This window comes from Hyla sarda, chromosome 11 (genome assembly GCF_029499605.1).
Source record: "Hyla sarda isolate aHylSar1 chromosome 11, aHylSar1.hap1, whole genome shotgun sequence".
NCBI classification, from domain to species: Eukaryota; Metazoa; Chordata; class Amphibia; order Anura; family Hylidae; genus Hyla; species Hyla sarda.
Window position 1 is genome coordinate 46,078,255 of NC_079199.1, and position 18,976 is coordinate 46,097,230.

An 18,976-nucleotide genomic window follows, 5' to 3' on the forward strand; every position below is an offset into this window, starting at 1 on the left:
GGCCAATTCGCCCTCTTGGGAGGGGTTTATGATGTACCATCCCAACACCCATTTTATGTCTGTTTATTATGTTTTTTTGTTTGAAAAAGCGCCCAAATCTGTCTGAATCTGTTGCATGTCAAGAAAAAAAATGCATTGGATTATTTTACATCCTTCCGCTATCTAGGTACCATTGGGTTTGCGCTTTGATGGCGCCAATCGGCATTTTAAAGGGGCCATGGAATTTACACGAGTAATAAGCAGCACTTACACCTTCATTGCTGTATTACTAGTAGCAGCAGTATACAGAACTGCAGCCTTGCTTCTGTACCTTACACCATCACTACTGATAAACATTCCAGTCACTGTGGTGCTTGCAGGAGCACTCCTGCCCCTTCCACCAGCTGATCAGTGGGGTTGCTGGGAGTCAGAGCCCTGCTGATCTATATTGATGGTGTATCGTGAGGAAAGACCATGCGTGTTTATTAAGCTTGATTACCCCTTTAACTAGATCTATAAGATCTATAACAGATTTGCCTTTGTCCATTCACACTAACCGTGATTCTCATTCTCCAGGCTCTGTACAACCGTCTTGTCCCTTCGAGTAATGGAGTGCGCAAATTTTCAGATATTCAGATAAGACGACTTAAGGTAAGTGAGCCTTTTTTTTATTTTTAAAGGAACGTAGTTATCGTGTTTACAGCTGAAGATTGCTTTCTTTTTGTTCAACACAGAGTTTTTTTATCCAACTTTGTAAATAGTGCAAAATATAGTAAACCTGGGGAAAGGGGATCCCCCTTTATTTCCAACTGAAGACGCTTTCACCTCTTCTGTCTTTATTTTTTACTGAAACCTTCTCTGTATAATTACAATTCCTGAGCATCTTTTCTTAGCACTCACAACTGTGCTGTTTCTCTGTTATTACTCCTGGAAATGTATAAATGAATTGCCAACTATGTGGTGTTATTCCCACTGTTGGGAATAATAGCATTGTCCTAGACAAGTGTTTCCCGATCAGGGTGCCTCCAGCATTGTCCTAGACAAGTGTTTCCCAATCAGGGGGCCTCCAGCATTGTCCTAGACAAGTGTTTCCCATTCAGGGTGCCTCCAGCATTGTCCTAGACAAGTGTTTCCCAATCGGGGTGCCCCAGCATTGTCCTAGACTAGTGTTTTCCAATCAGGGTGCCTCCAGCATTGTCCTAGACAAGTGTTTCCCAATCAGGGTGCCTCCAGCATTGCCCTAGACTAGTGTTTTCCAATCAGGTGGCCTCCAGCATTGTCCTAGACATGTGTTTCCCAATCAGGGTGCCTCCAGCATTGCCCTAGACTTGTGTTTCCCAATCAGGGTGCGTCCAGCATTGTCCTAGACCAGTGTTTCCCAATCAGGGTGCTTCCAGCTGTTGCAAAACTACAACTCTCAGCATGGCCGGACAGCCTTCGGCTGTCTCGCCATGCTAGGAGTGGCAGTTTTGCAACAGCTGGAGGCACCCTGATTGGGAATCACTATCCTAGACAATGTAAGTCTGTGTTGGGGTGCACCCACTAAACAGGGTACGGTTCTATTCACACTCACACAAGAGGATCCATCGCAATTTCCCTCAGAGTTGATGAGAGGAGTAGCACTGCATATATCACACTATTCTACCAGACACTATAATAGAACTCTCACAAATTCCGCTGTAAGTAAAGCTCTCGTTTTCCAGAAACATCTAAGCTACAACCTGACTGTTTGCTATGGACAACAGCACTTTTGCCTTGTGGCAGTCTTGCACCCCACTGACTGTTGTATAAATCATTTAACCTGTTGACGACGTAGGACGAGTATATTTGTCCTGGTACCATTGAGAAAGGGAACTTGAGCAGGCTTTATACCCGGCTAATAAGCAGACACAAAGCAAGCTCTGCTTAAAGCGCAACTGTCATGAACTTTGGAGCATATAACCCAACAACAGTGTGTGTATTGCGTGTTTACTATGTATTCACTATTACTTTTTCTTTATTGCAGCTTTTATTACCCCTAAAAAATGCTTAACTGTGCAGTCACCAACAGTCGGATAGGCGTGGCCAGGGGTTTGCTATTTCTTGCGGCCGCCACACCAATCCCCTGTATGCCAGTGCTGTGACCACTGTGTGACTGACACACCAGTCCCAGCGCATACTCCCCTTATCTTTAAGTGCGCGCCGACGTGAATTCTCGCTTGCTCTCCCGGCACCGGAGGTGGCAGACAACATCGGGAGTGAGCGCTTGCTTTGAAAGTTCTATCCGACTGTTGTTGACTGCACAGTAAAGCACTTTTTTGGGGTAAAAAAAAAGCTGCAATAAAAAAAGGTAAAAATAATGGTGAATACATAGTAAACACACAATACACAGACTGTTAGGTTGTATGCCCCAACGTTCATGACAGTTGCGCTTTAAGGCTATTTTATTTGTTTAGATGCTGCTGTAAAAACTGACTGAGTTTGATGCAGCATTTCATAGGGGACTCTAACATTGGTGGTCAGTGGCACCAATCAGTTCCCCTTGATAAGATTGCGGGGAGCCGATTCATTGTCATGGCAGCCCAAGGCCTTCTGAAGGCTTTAGGGACTACCATGAATGGCATGCTTTTACAGCCTGCTATAGGCACTAGCAGATCACAAGTACCTGCATATAACCGATTTATTCAGTAAAATGAATAAACAATCCAACGATTGCTTATAGAAGTCCCTTAGGGGACTTTAAAAAATAAAAAAATGTTTTTAAGAAAAAAAAATTCTAATTACACCCCATTTCCCATTTTCCTAATAAGAAAAGGTACACACAAAAAAATACATAAACAAATTTGGTATCACTGCATGTGGAACTGTTCGAATTGTTACTATATAACATTATTATTCTGCTGCACAGTGAATGGCGTAAATGTTTAAAAAAAAGAACAATAATTATTGCCAGATTTTTTTTTTTTGGTCCCATCACAATTAGAAATGAGCGAACTTACAGTAAATTCGATTCGTCACGAACTTCTCAGCTCGGCGGTTGCTGACTTTTCCTGCATAAATTAGTTCAGCTTTCTGGTGCTCCGGTGGGCTGGAAAAGGTGGATACAGTCCTAGGAAAGAGTCTCCTAGGACTGTATGCACCTTTTCCAGCCCATGGGAGCACCTGAAAGCTGAACTAATTTATGCAGGAAAAGTCGGCAACCGCCGAGCCGAGAAGTTCGTGACAAATGGAATTTACTGTAAGTTTCGCTCATCTCTAATCACAACCCATAAAAAAATTTAATAAAAAGCAATCAAAAATTCACATTAATGCCAAAATGCTACCAGTAAAAACGACAAATTATAGTACAAACTAATAAGCCACACACAGCTTTTTACACAAAAAAGTTTTTTTTAAAAAGTCAGAAAATGCTAATTAAATATTTTCTAATTTTTAAATCTTTTAATTTTAAAGTATTACAACTATATATATAAATTGTATATTGTTGTAATTGTACTAATCTGATGAATACCAATAACTTGTCAATTTTACCGCATAGTCAATAGCATAAAAAGTTTTTTTATTTATTTTCAATTTCACCTTACAAATATATTTTTCTCTGATTTGCAGTTCATTTTGTGATACAATGAAAGGTGCCATTACAAAGTACAATGAACCCCTCAAAAAACAAGCCCCCATATGGCCCTGTAGATAGAGCTGAAAGAGTTGTGACCCTTAGAAAACAAAAGGGAAAAAAATCAAACCTTAAAAAATTCTAATTGGCTGTGTCATTAAGAGGTTAATAAAAGGCTGCCAAAAGCATATATTCCCTTTTGGCAACCTGTTCTTTGCTGACTATTTATGCTGCTGCTATATCTGAGCAGTTTGTTGCCATTTGTCTTTCTAGGAACGTGTTTTTTGGCATAATTGCATTTTATTCAGTATGTTCTTGTTTTCTAGTAATACTTACATTGGATTTGTAACCGTGTGTTTTGTAGCTTTGCATAGTAATGAGGAATGGCTAAAAATAGTGATCTACACTCATCGGAGGAATCCAAAATATTCTGTACACTGAGTCATTTCAAGAATGTGCTGGGGCATGGATGGATATTGTCTGTGAGGGATGGATATTTATTATTATGAATATTGCTATGCTCAGGCATCCAGAATATATATACGGTAGTTGATAACAGTCACAATTTTTGCTGGGGCAGGGATGGTGGCGTTAAGTCACAATATTGGTACCTATGGAATATGGGAAGTGCTCTCACACCACATACCTTTTTATATAATGCTGTGTAATGATCTTCACCATTGTATAACAAAGATGTGACCTGCAGCCAATGAATATTTTGCAGCTATCAGAACTGTTGTAGTTAAACACTTCATATGTACAATCTAGTGTCTACATATAATGGTGCAGTTTCCCATGGCAACCAGTAAAATCATTGCCTTTAGTTCCTTAACCTGCCCTGGGGAAACTGGAATCTAATTGATAAGCCAAAAAGATGTATGTATACCATTGCTTCCAATGATAACTTGAAATATTTTTTTTTTCAGAAGCTGGGTACCGCTATGGGGACCAGTTTCGCGCCCAACTATTCAAATCTTTACATAGGTCACTGGGAGGAGCAAGCAATATTTCCTGGTGGCAAGTTGGACACGAACCTGGTCCTCTGGAGGAGTTTTATTGATGATGTGATTTTTATACAAACATTAGAACAATTTTTAAAGAATATTATTAACAATACTTTTTATCTAAATTTCACAGCAACCTACAGTACCTAGGAAATCAACTTTTTAGATCTAACAATCACCATCACGAACAATAAAATTGTCACTAAGACCTTCCATAAGCCCACAGACAGCAGGGATGTGGAATTCCTGTCGCCGACGCCTGGGACATGCAGTTCTGGGCATCAGGCAGGTGAATTTTTCCGGCCCTTAGCCCTGACAAGCATGGAGGCGCTCAGCAGTCTGTATGGAGAAGGCTCCCGACTCGTGCCCGCTCCATACTCTGCAGCCCCTGGCTGATTTCAGTAGCCAGGGCCCACTGCTAATAGCCAGCATGTGACGATCGTAGTGGCTGGCTATTAACCCTTTAGATCGCCGCTGTCAAAGCGGCGTCTAAAGGGACATGTTAATGCTCCCTGGTGGACTAGCGGGATCACGAGGGGGCAAAACTCTATAGAGGTAGCTGGAGGGCTTACCTCTGCTTCCCTGGTGTCCTGTGGTTCTCTCATTGATAGAGCCTGGCTAGACTAGGCTCTATCAATGGAGCGCAGAGCACACAGATCAATGGAGTTAAATAGAACTCTATTGATCTGTATGAGGAATCTAATAATTCCTCAAGTTTTAATAAAAGTTTAAAAGACACACATTAAGGCTAAGTTTCTACTTGTTTTTTTTTTGTGGCCCCCAAAAAATGGCAGAAAAAAATCCACAGCATTTTCCTGTGTTTGGCGTTTTTTTTTCTCGCGTTTTTTCTGGCGTTTTTTGCATTTGAGTGGAAATTGCACTTTTGGCCCCTTTGGCGTTTTTTTTGGTACCAAATTTGTTGGAAAAAAAAAATTTTGGACGAAATATATAATTTTTATAACTACATTTTTATTAATTTTTAATAGTGTGTGTTTAACTTTTTTTTCTTTATTTTTTACATTTTGTAGGTAATACTACTACTCCCAGCATGGAACACACTGTTCCATGATGGGAGTAGTAGTACCTGTACTAATAGACATATTGCCCCGGGTGTCAGTCGTGACACCCGATGCAATCGTCCATAATATAGCAGAGATGCGGAGCAACTCTATACAGTGCTCCCTGCTCTATACTCCGGCCAGTAATGTGAATAGAAATTCACATCACTCATTCATCTTTTCCGCCCAGAGTGGGGATTGACCGGATGGTTGCAGCCAATCACAGCTCTCAGAGGGAAATATGAATGCGTGATGTTCTATTCATATCACTGGCCGGAGTATAGTGCAGAGATGCGAGCGCTATATAGACCCACTCCGCATCTCTGCAATAGATAGGACGATCGCATTGGGTGTCAGGAGTGACACCTGCTGGGATCTGTTCTTAACTGCAGGTACTACTACTCCCAACATGGAGCCCACTCTTCTCCTTGCTGGGAGCTGTAGTACCTGCATTAATAGACAGATTGCCGCGAGTGTAACTTCTGACACCTGTTGCGATCTGTCTATTAAAGGAAAACTGTCATATGTTTTCTCCTGCACTATCCACAGATACCGGTAGATAGTGCGGGAGACTCTGAACATTTTGAGTCCTACCTTGCCCGGATGCGCTGCGCCGTTCGCCCGTTATAGCAGTTTTTCTGTATATTTAAATTAGCTGCTAACTGGCACGGGCGGGTTACTGCCTTCATCTGGCACTGTGACGTAACCACCGCCCTGCCCGCAGCACCGCCCGGCTAATGAATATTCATATAATGTCTTACACACTCCTTCTTATCCCGGCCGATACTGCGCATGTGCGGGATTTACTCCAGCGCTGCTCCGGACTAATGAAGCACCGCTGAAGACCGCTTCCGGGTATAGTAGGAAATCCCGCACATGCGCAGTATCGGCCGGGATGAGAAGGAGAGGCCGGAAGAAGCGCACGGCTGTGCGCAAAAACGACTGTTAGCCTTTGAGCACCCTCATCCAGTCACCTCCCAGCACTACGGAAACATCCGAAACACAGACTACCACAGGACCGGTGAGTGCGAGTGAACCATCTCTCTTCGTTATTGTATATATACACCTATTCATATTTCCCACAGAGAGTTGGGATTGGCTGGAACCATCTGGCCAATCACAGCTCTCTGTGGGAAATATGAATAGGTGTGTGTATATATACGGCAGTGCAGGGGACCATAGAAGAGCGGCCGGCCGCATCTATTAATTATACAGAAGGATCGCAACGGACCCAGGGCGATCTGTCAATTAGTACAGGTACTACTACTCCCATCATGGAACAGTGTGTTCCATGCTGGGAGTAGTACTACCTAAAAAATTTAAAAAATAAAGGAAAAAATTTGAAAAACACACACTAAATTTTTAATATTGTCTGCTACATTCTTAGTGCCCTGTCTACACACATAAGTTGATTGCTGTTTTAAAAATTTATAAAAATGTAGTTATAAAAAAGATACATTTCGTTAGATACAATTTTTTCCTTCACTACTGTATCTTTTTTATTGTTATTTTTTCATGGTACCATACAAAATGTTATTAAAAAAAGGTATCTGCATCACTTTTATGGATCGCTAAAGTCCAAAAAAGAATAAAAACCGCCTGCAAAAACACCAAAGTTAAAACCCACGTGTCATTTTTCAGGGGAAAAAATGCCATTGGCTCAACATGCTGCGACTTTGCAAAACCGCCAAGTAGCTAAAAAAAGAGTGAAAAAACGCCAAAAGGATAAAAAAAAAAAAAAAAAGAAACACCAAACTGAAAAACGCCAAGTGGAAAAGGAGTTTTGAATTCAAAATGATTTACAGCTGACAACTGGCCGCAGCGTTTTTTGGCCGAAAAAACGCCATGCGGCAGAATTGACATTTTCTTGACGTCCCCCCCCCCCTCCCAAAAAAAAACAAGTAGAAACGTAGCCTAACCCCTTCCATGTTAAAAGTTCAAATCACCCCCTTTTCCTTTTATAAAAACATGTAAACATAATAAAAATAAACATATTTAGTATCGCTGTGTGCGTAATTGTATGAACTATTAAAATATAACATTATGTATCCCATACGATAAATAACGTAAATGTAAAAAAAAATGCCAAACCACAGAATTACAATTTTTATAATATCCCAGAAAAAAAAGTTAAAAAGTCAGATCAATACCAAAATGTTACCGATATGAAAAACAGATTATGGCGCACAAAATGAGCCCTCATACAGCCTGGTATGCAAAAAAAAAAAGCTGTAATCAGGCCGGCCCAAAGTATAAAAATAACATGTTAGCTCAACCGCAAGGTAAATGGTGTAGAAAAGAAAACCACCAAATTTGCTAAATTCTTTTACTGTTTCAATTTCACTTCACCAATTATATATATATATATATATTTATATATATTTATATATATTTGGTTCGGAGAATTTGTTATTGAAAAATTAAAAGGTATCATTATAGTAGGTAGTTATGGCTATTATAGAGCGAGGAGGAAAAAACGAGAATGTAAAGGCAAAAATTGGCCCGGACAAGTGGATCGTCATGTGGGACAAGTAGATTTTGCTCCGTCTTAGTCCCATGGACAAGTGTTTTTTTTTAATTAAATTTCCACACCCCTGGACAGCAATAGCTACATACACCGTAGCAGCTGTCACTTACCCCTCTGGCTGCAAAATATACCATGCAGTCAATTTTTGAATTTGAAACGCAATTACACATGTGGTGGATTTCCAACAGGAAGCGGAAACTTTAAAACAGAAATTCTTAGAAAAAGGATACAAGGAAATAAACTTACAAAAGGTAAAAGAAGAAATACTGAAAATGGATAGGTAAAAGCTGTTCCTGCAGAAGAAACAAAAAGACAACAGTACAGAAGAAAAGCCACCCAAATCATCAGGGGGGGAGAACCACACAAAAACCACGTCCACAGAGATGATCATCCCTCTAATCACCACGTACAGTCAGCAGAGTCAGTAGCTAAACATTGGGACATCCTCAAAAGTCATAAAGTAATAGGTGGACTTATATCAAAAGTACCTAGATTCATGTTCAGAAAAGCACAGAATATAGGAAACCTCGTAGCCCCTACCATAAAAAAATCCTCAAATCCTCAGAAGGTTAAGAACACCAAACAAAATAAGAAGATTGCAACTAGGGGCACTACTGATGGATTTAATACACTAGGGGAGAAAAAAGGCTTCTTCCCGTGCAGAAGCTGAAAGCTTGTAGAAGCGCTAATAATAAAAACCCTATTCCGTCTTTTTCACATCAGAATAATGAAATAAAACTTAAACGGTTTCTTCACTGTAAATCAAAGGGGGTGATTTATGTTATAAAATGCCCCTGTGAAAAATTATACATCGGGAGAACAAAAAGACTAAGAGAATTTGCAAACACCCGTACAATATTAATCGAGGATATGAGGCCACCCCCTCTCAAATCATTTCAAAGCAACACATAATTCCTGTATAAAAGGATCTACCTTTTTTGCAATAGAACAAATCGTACCCCACTGGAGAGGAGGCGACTTCATTTCCCAAATGTCCCGAGTGGAAACCCTGTGGATATTTAATCTGGACACTTTGGCCCCTAACGGGCTAAATATGGAAATGGAATTGTTTGGCTTTCTATAATATGGTCCAATATATGCATATTGCTATATATGGGCAAACACATAAATTTGCATCCTCCAGTGCAAATCTGGGCACACATGCGCATATATATATATATATATATATATATTTTTTTTTTTTTTTTTAAGCCTTGAAGTTCTTTATACATCTTTTCCATTTTTTTTATATAGGCATGTAATCATTTGCAGTATAATATCATTCTTTCCTACCCTCCATCATTATATAACCAAGATCCCTGTGAAATAACAGCTATTCCTAAAACTCTCACAGATAGGTTGCTGCCGATATGTAAGGAGAGTAATCATGGACTGACATGCACTCCCAGACCGAAAACGCGTCAGAGCTTTTTGGTCCACTTTCGCACCCATAGTGACGTCACTAAAACAACGCAAACCTAGGATTACCCATTTCACATGGCGCAGCAAGGGGATCTGGTAGAGACGCCACCGGCCGGGGCTGCCTCCCAGGCCTTTCAAAATACAAAGGCAAAGGTCGCCGGGACACCATTGAGGACCGAGGACAATCCAGGATTTACTATAAGGAGTACTAACTACAAACGGGACATCTTCCACATGGTCCATACCACTAATGAAATAAAAGGATATATATGATAAGCAAAGTCTACATCTACTGTCAACTATATATTCGACAAATTAGAATATCTTTAACATACTCAACAAGCCCTATTGGAAATATCCATTTCAACTGCAAGCAACCCGCATCTCTTTGTTGTCTTGCATTTCTTTGATAGCACAGTTGCTTTTTCTGCATTCAGCCCCTCCACTAGGGACAGCTTTTGAACTATTACAGCTGCACGTCTAAAATAGTTACCTCTTCCTTTTACCATCTCTTGAGTGACATTTCATTTTATATAATTTTTCTATTTTTATCTATTTAATAAATAATCCCATTATTATAGCGCTGGTATTTATTGTTTTATTACTTCTAGCTTGGAATCTAATTGATGTTTATGGGTGACTGCCCCAATTTTTTCTTTAAATATACCGTATTTTTCGCCCTATAGAAGGCACCGGCGTATAAGACGCACCCAATTTATAGGAGCAAAATCTAAAAAAATAAAGATTCTGAACCCAACAGTGGTCTTCAACCTGCGGACCTCTAGATGTTGCAAAACTACAACTCCCAGCATGCCCGGACAGCCGTTGGCTGTCCGGGCATGCTGGGAGTTGTAGTTTTGCAACATCTGGAGGTCCGCAGGTTGAAGACCACTGGATAGGAGGTAATACTCATGTGTCCCCGCCGCTCTGGACCCGTCAACGCTGCCCTGGATGTCGCTCCATCACTGTCGCCGCGTCCCCGTGGTGTCCCCGACTCTCCGGACGTCTTCTTCCCCGGGATCCACGCTCTCTGTCTCCGTCACCGTCATCCCGTCGCTACGCACGCCGCTCCTATTGGATGAAGGGACGCCGTGCGCAACGACGTGATGATGTCGAAGGAGAGCGCCGGCCAAGCAGGGAATCGCGGCACGGAGCAGACACCGAGGAGGCAGGTAAGGTCCTGTAAGATGTTCGGGACCGCCGCGATTTCAGTGCGGCGGTCCCGAACAGCCCGACTGAGCAGCCGGGTTAGTGTCATTTTTCCTTGAGACGCGGCAGTCTGAACGGTTAATACAGGGCATCACCGCCATCGGTGATGTCCTGTATTAGCCGCGGATCCAGGCCGTTGATGGCCGCAGGGACCGCCGCGATAGGCGTGGGGAAGAAAAAGTGCGTCTTATACGGCGAAAAATACGGTAAGTGCTGTTTTGGGTTTATTTCTGCTTCATTTACCATGTAGCAGAAGGATTGCGGATCCACAGAGGCATTCAGCAAGGAGATTTTCCTCACTGAGAACATACCATTATAGTAACTGTAACCCAGCTTTCTCTCATACTCTGAATTACACGTACGTCTGCATTGCTCCTTATTCACACACAGTCTTCTTTCTTCTCTTCTACTGCTCTGCCTGTGTAAGTGTCATGTTGAGTATTGTGTTTAATATTTATTAAGGGTGGGGTCACACATGGCTCATCCACAGCGTATGTCATGCTGCAGATGCACCGATGATGATGTCCCTAAAGTGAGCTCCATGCTGTGCCTGTGTGCCGCTGCTACGAACAGACACACAAGGACTGAGACTGAGAGTCTGTAGTAAACTGAGCTTGGCTGAGAGCGGCATGCGTGCGCAGTTTACTACAGACTCGCAGATCCCTGTGTGTCTGCTTGCAGCAGTGGATTGCTGCTACAAGCTGTCATTAGAGTGCGCTCTCTGCCGTGCCAGTGTGTCCTGCGTGCCTGTCATCGGCACATCCGCAGCATGGAATACGATGCGGATGCACTACGTGTGACCCTGCCCCAAGTGTAGATTTACTCTCACTGTATCCTACTCATATTTGATATGCAGAATTGAAGCATCATCAAATATGCGCAGGATACTGTATGTGTGAATACACCCTAAAAGGGAAGCTCAGGATTAACAATAAATAACTATTTTAAGCTGTGAAATGTGACCATCCTATATACATTGTATTGAACGTAGAAGTCCTTCCGAATATTTCTTGAAACTATAGTAAAATTCCATCCATCTAGCACTCAAGTGGGTTGATCAGAAATGTATCAGCAGGGGGTGTTGGATATCAAGCAGAGCAGTTTTATTTGAATTAGAATAATGCAGAAATAGTCACTTGGTCCTCCCAGTTCTGTGGTTAATATTAGCAAAAATAGATGTTTTTAAAGGGCACAGACAAGGCTCCTCCTGCCAGGCCCCTGACGTGTGACGACATTGTGGGGGAGCACCATGCTGCAGTTTAATATACAAGAGAGAACCATTTCATTGCCTTTGTATTCACACAACCTGCACTGGCTCCGGGACCAACCTATGTAGACAAATTCTATCCTATTTTGTGTGTGTGTCTCCATAGCAACATAAGAATAAGGGAACTTGTTTCCCCATATATGGATATTTCCTAATGCTTCATTTAACATATCAGTAACAGCAATGACTAATAGTTTATAGATGAATGTATAATCTATAATTAAGGCTGGTGTAATATAAAAGCTAGGTGTTTCCAATTCTGTCTATCATCTGTTTGTCTGTCTATCTATCTATGCATCTTATGGTCTAGCTTCTCAAAATGTGAGACATGGGGTCTCCACCTGTGCTGGCACCAAGGGATAACTCCAAAACAGAAACTGCACTGATAATGCCAGCCCAGCTCAGTTGCCCATAGCAACCAATCAGATTGCTTCTTTCATTTTTAAAGAGGCCTGAGAAAAATGAAAGAAGCAATCTGATTGGTTGCTATGGGCAACTGCACCACCCTTCCTCTAGACAGGTTTTCATAAATCCTCCCCATTAGTCTCCAGGTCCTGTACCCACAGACCAAGGACAACTGCAGATGAGGAAGAGAGCTCTCCTAAATTTCTTTTCCCCCGACCTCCAGCCTCTTCTGTGCTCCTGCCAGTCTGGGATGGGTGGAAATGGGAAAAGTGTTGCTGCCAGTGGGGAATGATAGTTTGGGGAAGCAAATCACTGCTAGACAAAGAGGAGTGAGTAAAAATGCTGCTGGTAGTGTGGTGGAGGTGAGGAGGGGGGCGATGTAGGTGCCATAAGATGTGGTTAGGTGGTCAATAGTGCTGCTGCTATTGGAGAAGGGGCAAGAGTGAGACCAGTACTACTGCCAGCAGTGAAAGTGTTTGGCACCACTGGTGAGATATTGTGTGCTCCACTGTGAAATGTGGCTCTTCTGGGGCGGTATTTTGTGCTGCTTTGTGGTATTTGGTTGACACTGCAAGGAAGCATTTAACACTGTGTGGTAGTATATTTTTCACTGGTAAGGTCAGAGAACAACAACTCTGTGAAGCTATTCACTAGTAGGGATTTAAAGGGGTACTCCGCCCCTAGACATTTTATCCCCTGCCCACAGGATAGGGGATAAGATGTCTGATTGCAGGGGTCCCGATGCTGGGGACCCCCGCAATCTCCCTGCTGCACCCAGCATTCGTTTACAGCGTTGGTTGCAGCGCCAGAGCCTCGTGATGTCACGATCCACTCATGACCTCACGACCATGCCCCCTTAATGCAAGTCTATGGAAGGGAGCTTGACGGCAGTCACACCCTCCCATAGACTTGCATTGAGGAGGCGTGGCCGTGACATCACAAGCGGGCGTGACCGTGACGTCACGAGCCTCCGCCCCGCGTCACCAGTCATCTGGCACAGAGCAAAGTTAGCTCCGTGCACCAGATGTCTGTGGTGCGCAGCCAAGATCCTTTGGATAGGGGATAAGACAGTGGTCTCTAACTGGCAGCCCTCCAGATGTTGCAAAACTTCAACTCCCAGCATTCCCGACAGCCATTAGCTGCAGCAAATGGCTGTCTGGGCATGTCCAGGCATTCTGGGAGGTGAAATTTTGCAACGTCTGGAGGGCCGCCAGTTTGAGACCCCTGGGATAAGATGTTTAGGGGTGCAAAATACCCCTTTAAACAATCCCTACTTGTTAGAAGGGTCTTTTGGCAATAAGCTAAATTGAAAGCGTTAACCTATTAAGAACCCTAGTGATCAGCTGATTTTTTTTGGGCAGATCAGAAGTGTAAGTAGTAGTAAGTGTTCAGCACCATCACAGAGGAGTTTAAATATTGTATAGTGCCCATTCAGATGTGTGGGTTGTCTGTGTAACCTAGGACAGGACTGGTCCCCCACAGTGAGACACTCTTTGTAGTCACCAATAAATGAAGATCCTAAACTGAGGACCCTTCTTCCCCCTCTATTAACTCTAAATCCCCTCCCAGGGTATATGACAGTGGATTTCCTGTACTAAACAAGTCCTATTAGTGTTATTTAGAAGATCTGGCGGTATAAATTATCTCTGACTTTTAGATCGTGTCCCATCTGTTTCTGAATTCTTTACGATGAGAGTTTTCTGTAAAATGTTCCATTGCTACATTATCAAGGTCTTGAAGATATCAAATGTGTTTTGTCTTTTATTTAATCGCAGCCTTCATGGCACAGAACATTTATGGTCTTAAAATAACCTGCAATTATTTAGCAGCAAAAGGGAAATGAAAATCGTTCTATTTCCACAGGATTTTCACAGTAGATTACGTTTTTGATGCATAATATTATTATTACATTAGGGTTGAATACGGTTTAGAAAAACATGGTCACTTTCTTCCAGAAATGGGGATGCACCTGTCTATGGGTTGTATTGCATTTTGCTGCTCGGCTCCATCAAAGTAAATGGGGTTCAGTTGCAAGAGCACATACAACCTGTAGACAGGTTTGCTGCTGATTTTAGTAGAAAGACTATATGTTTCCTCTGTACTATCCCTTTAAGAATCAGAATTTTCCATGAACCTATGAGGCTATTGCAGTGTAGGGTACAGACATCGCCTTCAGTAAAACAAAATGTTCTGATGTGTAATGGGTAATCTAATCGGGGAAAAGGCAATGATTTCATTGTTCTGCTGTAACTTAATTTCTGCAGAGACTGGGCATCGACAAGACAGACCCCACCACTTTGACGGAAGAAGAGGTTACCAAGTTTGTAAGGCTTGATATTGATCCAGACACTATAACTTGGCAGAGAGGTACGTAGCTGAGGGCTAAAGTGTGAGTGTCATTTAAAAAAATAAATCTTTCCACATGTCACAGAGATATCTAAATATTTCATCTGTAGGGGTTCGGGTGCTGAGACCCAATCAATCCCTAAAACAAACAAGCAGAAGCCCTCTGTGCGCTGGTTCTCCCTACTGTTGTGTATGGTCTCCATAGACTTCCTATAGAGTCTGTACATAGCAGCATGAAACAACGCTTCTCCTCATTCATTCTAGCCATCGGTAGGAGTCAGCTCCCTGAACATGTTCGCTCCGGGTCTGATGACTGCCGATCACGGGGTCGGAGTATTGTGACATCACGGCTCCACCCCCGTGTCACGTCATTCTCCGCCCCCTCAATGCATGCCTGTGGGAGGGGGTGTGACAGCTCCCATAGGCTTGTATTGAGGGGGCGGACAGTGACGTCACAATACTTCGGCGCCGTGATCGGCAGTCATCAGACCCGGAGCGAACAAGTTCAGGGAGCTGATGGTAATGGGGTTCTGCGTGAAAGTTCACGGGGGTCCCCAGCGGCAGGACCCCCCCGATCAGGCATCTTATCCCCTATCCTTTGAATGGGGGATAAGATGTCTTAGCGCCGGAGTACCCCTTTAACCCTGACACTGCCCTGGGGTTTTGGCAGATTTGCTCACTTTATAATTCACTAAGAAAACTTGAAATTATAAAATAAAAAATTTTGGGGAACGCAAATACCTGCCTCATTGTAAATAGATTATTATGAAACCCCTGCCTGCAAAAAAAGTTGAGTCCCTCATTGTTCCAGCGCTGCCGGTCTATACCAGTACAGCAATAGTACAAAACAGATGTACGAGAAGGTGTGATGGCATATGAGATGTTGTCTCTTCTTTCAGAAGTGAGAGGTCATTAATTTTATTTTATTTTTTTCTAATTTTGGTGAATAACTTGCTGGAGAGCCTTATGGTTGCCAACTAATGGCACTACAGCTGTTGCAAAACACAACTGCCAGTATGCTGAGAGTTATAGTTATACAACAGATTGTGGTTAAAGTATAACTCCAGTCAAAACTAACTTATCTCCTTTCCAAAGGACCCCACATGATCTCCTGAACAGGAACCGACTCTCAATGAGGAGCATGGGCGACAGGCAGCACGCTCCCCGTTCATTTCTATAGGAGTACCAAAAAACCTCACATACAGCACTCAGACATCATCGGCACTCCCATACAAATCAATTGAGCGCATGTCGTCTACCGTTCTCACTGAGAGCTGGGTTCCCGATCCGGAGATTGGGGGGAGGGAGTGTCCCAGAGGTCGTTCATTTTATAGAAATCTCTTGGATCAATGAATTTGGCAATGCAGCAATGAAAACATGGACGCTCACTTCGGTCTGCTTATGTTGGAGTTTTCTTCATGTAAAGAAAACTCTAACATAAGTAGACTGATGTGAGCGTCCATGTTTTCATTGCTGCAATGCCAAATCCATTGATCCAAGAGATTTCTATAAAACAAAACAAAGAACATCATGTTGGTTAATAAATCCTTCATGTTCTGCTCTGTAATACACAGAGGCCCAGAATGAGTGATTACTTGTGACACTGAGTGAATGGCGCTGCCCGTCCGTGTGATTAGATTCAGCTGGAACCCACTGGGTGGTGGCAGATGCCGTTTTACAGATTTGTCTCTGTTATTTTAACCAGCAATCTGGGTTTCTGTCGCTGGGATTATAAATAGCAGGAGGTTTTTAAATTGCACCTCTAATTTTGTGGTCATTTTTTTGGAACAAATTTGGCATCATTGTGCATAGCAATTTTTCTAACCCACTTTTTTATTTTGAATTTGGCGCCGGAACACCATCAATGACTGGCCGTTGTCCCCACTTCCCACCACTTCCAACTGTGCATTAGGAGACCGAGGCTCATGCTCGGTCTCCAAATGCCCCATCTCCATCACAAGACCCAACGTAATATGATATTGTATTATTTCTTACGCCAGATTATTTTTTTTTTTTTGCTAAACAAATAAAAATGCATTGAGACAATGCTTTGAAATCAATTGCAGACACAGTTTTTCCATAACATATACTGCTTATCTGAATTGTGGGATCACCCTCACTTGTAAAATGGACAATACTAAAATAGCTGTGCATGCAGCTCCCCTATGTTAAGAAAAATATGACCATTCTGATATAAAATACACAGCCTCTCTCTCTCTTTACTCGCCTTGTCTTTTTGCAGACTAAATCAGTGTCAGACTGAGGTGCCAAGAGCCCACCAGTGGAACTGACTCTGGGGGGCACCCTACAGTTCATGGGCTGCCTACCTTATCAACAGAGTGTTGTTGAGGTTTCCATAAATAGAACAATGCTAGATCAGGTGGACATATAGTTCTGTTACAGTCATGCTTAGACATTTTCTGAATTTTTTTCTAGTAATGGACACGAATGATCGATTCCTTCGAAAGATGACAATTGGCCAGTCTCCAACAGAAAAGGGTTTCACGAGGACGGTAATATATCTTTAAATTAATAAAGCAATTGGATTAGACAAAGACTGGATAGTAACCTGTATGTTTCATGAATGTTGGGTTTTCCTAAATTTAAACATTGAGGCTTGGGTTGCTCAGTGGCTTGCATTGTTTCCTGAGGTCCTGGATTTTTTTAAGTATGGCTATGGGAAACATCTACCCAGGCTTTGTATGTTCTCCCCATGTTTACATGGATTTCTTGCCGATACCCTGATTTTCTACCACATTCTACTATGCCTGTATCTGAGATAGAGAGCTTTTCAGCCTTAATGGGGACAGGTTCTGATGTATGTAATGACCCTCTCTGTACACTGCAGTGGAATATGTTTGCTTTGTAAGTAAAAGGAAATAAATAAATAAATTATTCACATCTTCAACTTTGTGCTACTTATAATATTCCTTGGCACGTAATTTCCTAGCAGACAGACAGCCTCTTACCAGTAAGGGTACGTTCTCACTGCGGAATCTCCACTCGCAGAATTCCGCGAGCGGAGATTCCGTCAGGCGGCCGCCGCCGAAAATACTCTGGCGATAGGAGCGGGCGGCGCGCGGAATTCCGCACAAAGAATGAACATGTTCATTCTCTGTGCGGAACAAATTCAGCGGGCGGAATTGTCCGCCGCTGAAATTCCTCAGTGTGAACGGGTCTCGCGGAAGACCCATTCACACTGATGGTAGTGTCCACTGCGCAGAAATCTACTTGCGGAATTCCGTGGGAATTCTGCAGTGTGAACATACCCTAAGGGAAACTCTTAACCGGTTTAGGAATACGTTTATCTGTAATATAACTTTTTGTGTATTGCAGGCTCAGTTTGACATCTCTGTTGCAAGTGAAATTATGGCTGTGTTGGCTCTCACCAGTAATTTAGAGGACATGATAATACGACTGGGAAAAATGGTGGTGGCTTCCAGCAGGCAAGGAGTTCCAGTCACCACAGATGACTTGGTAAGAACAATCAAATTTCCGTAGTTTTTGTTATAAACTATTTAGGATTTAGACAAATGGCACTTGGTTCCTGTTTTCTCAGGGAGTAAGCGGTGCTCTGGCTGTCTTGATGAAAGATGCAATAAAACCTAATCTGATGCAGACATTAGAGGTAAGCTTTGTTACGGATTTCAGTTTGATATTCTTTAGGTCTACTTTTGATAGAAGCTTTATGAATTTTTTTGTATGTGACAGGGAAATCCAGTTTTTGTTCATGCCGGACCTTTTGCCAATATTGCACATGGCAATTCCTCCATTCTGGCTGATAAAATTGCTTTGAAATTGGTTGGACCAGAAGGATTTGTTGGTAAGTATGTCACCCCTGAAAATGTAGCAGTGTGCTTATAAAACATTCCTAACCCTTCTTACACCACATTGTCTTGCAGTGACTGAGGCTGGCTTTGGAGCTGATATTGGAATGGAAAAGTTTTTCAATATCAAATGCAGATATTCTGGTTTGCGTCCACATGTGGTGGTTCTGGTGGCTACAGTACGGGCACTGAAGATGCATGGGGGAGGCCCAACGGTGAGTGCTATATTTCCTGTAAAAAGGGTTTATTTAGGCTGTGTTCACATTGCTCTCATGGTTCTGTTATAAGTAACACCATGATGGCAGTGGCAGATTGATCATGTGAGGGGTCCCAATAGCAC

The 18,976-nt window shown here is 42.4% G+C and overlaps 1 protein-coding gene across 5 annotated transcripts in view; it reads left to right on the top strand.

Annotated features, from left to right (window-relative positions):
• Nucleotides 1-18,976, top strand: part of MTHFD1 (methylenetetrahydrofolate dehydrogenase, cyclohydrolase and formyltetrahydrofolate synthetase 1) — a 97,496-nt gene that overhangs the window by 61,070 nt on the left and 17,450 nt on the right. For 2 of the 5 annotated variants that reach the window (XM_056545283.1, XM_056545282.1), the window contains exons 15-21: nucleotides 556-630; nucleotides 14,728-14,830; nucleotides 17,246-17,322; nucleotides 18,146-18,286; nucleotides 18,369-18,437; nucleotides 18,521-18,632; nucleotides 18,712-18,851. In XM_056545283.1, the coding sequence (XP_056401258.1) occupies nucleotides 556-630; nucleotides 14,728-14,830; nucleotides 17,246-17,322; nucleotides 18,146-18,286; nucleotides 18,369-18,437; nucleotides 18,521-18,632; nucleotides 18,712-18,851 (717 nt within the window). Of the gene's footprint in view, nucleotides 1-555; nucleotides 631-12,562; nucleotides 12,952-14,727; nucleotides 14,831-17,245; nucleotides 17,323-18,145; nucleotides 18,287-18,368; nucleotides 18,438-18,520; nucleotides 18,633-18,711; nucleotides 18,852-18,976 lie in introns of those variants that run through there. The other 3 variants (XM_056545284.1, XM_056545285.1, XM_056545286.1) reach the window with 3 other exon arrangements.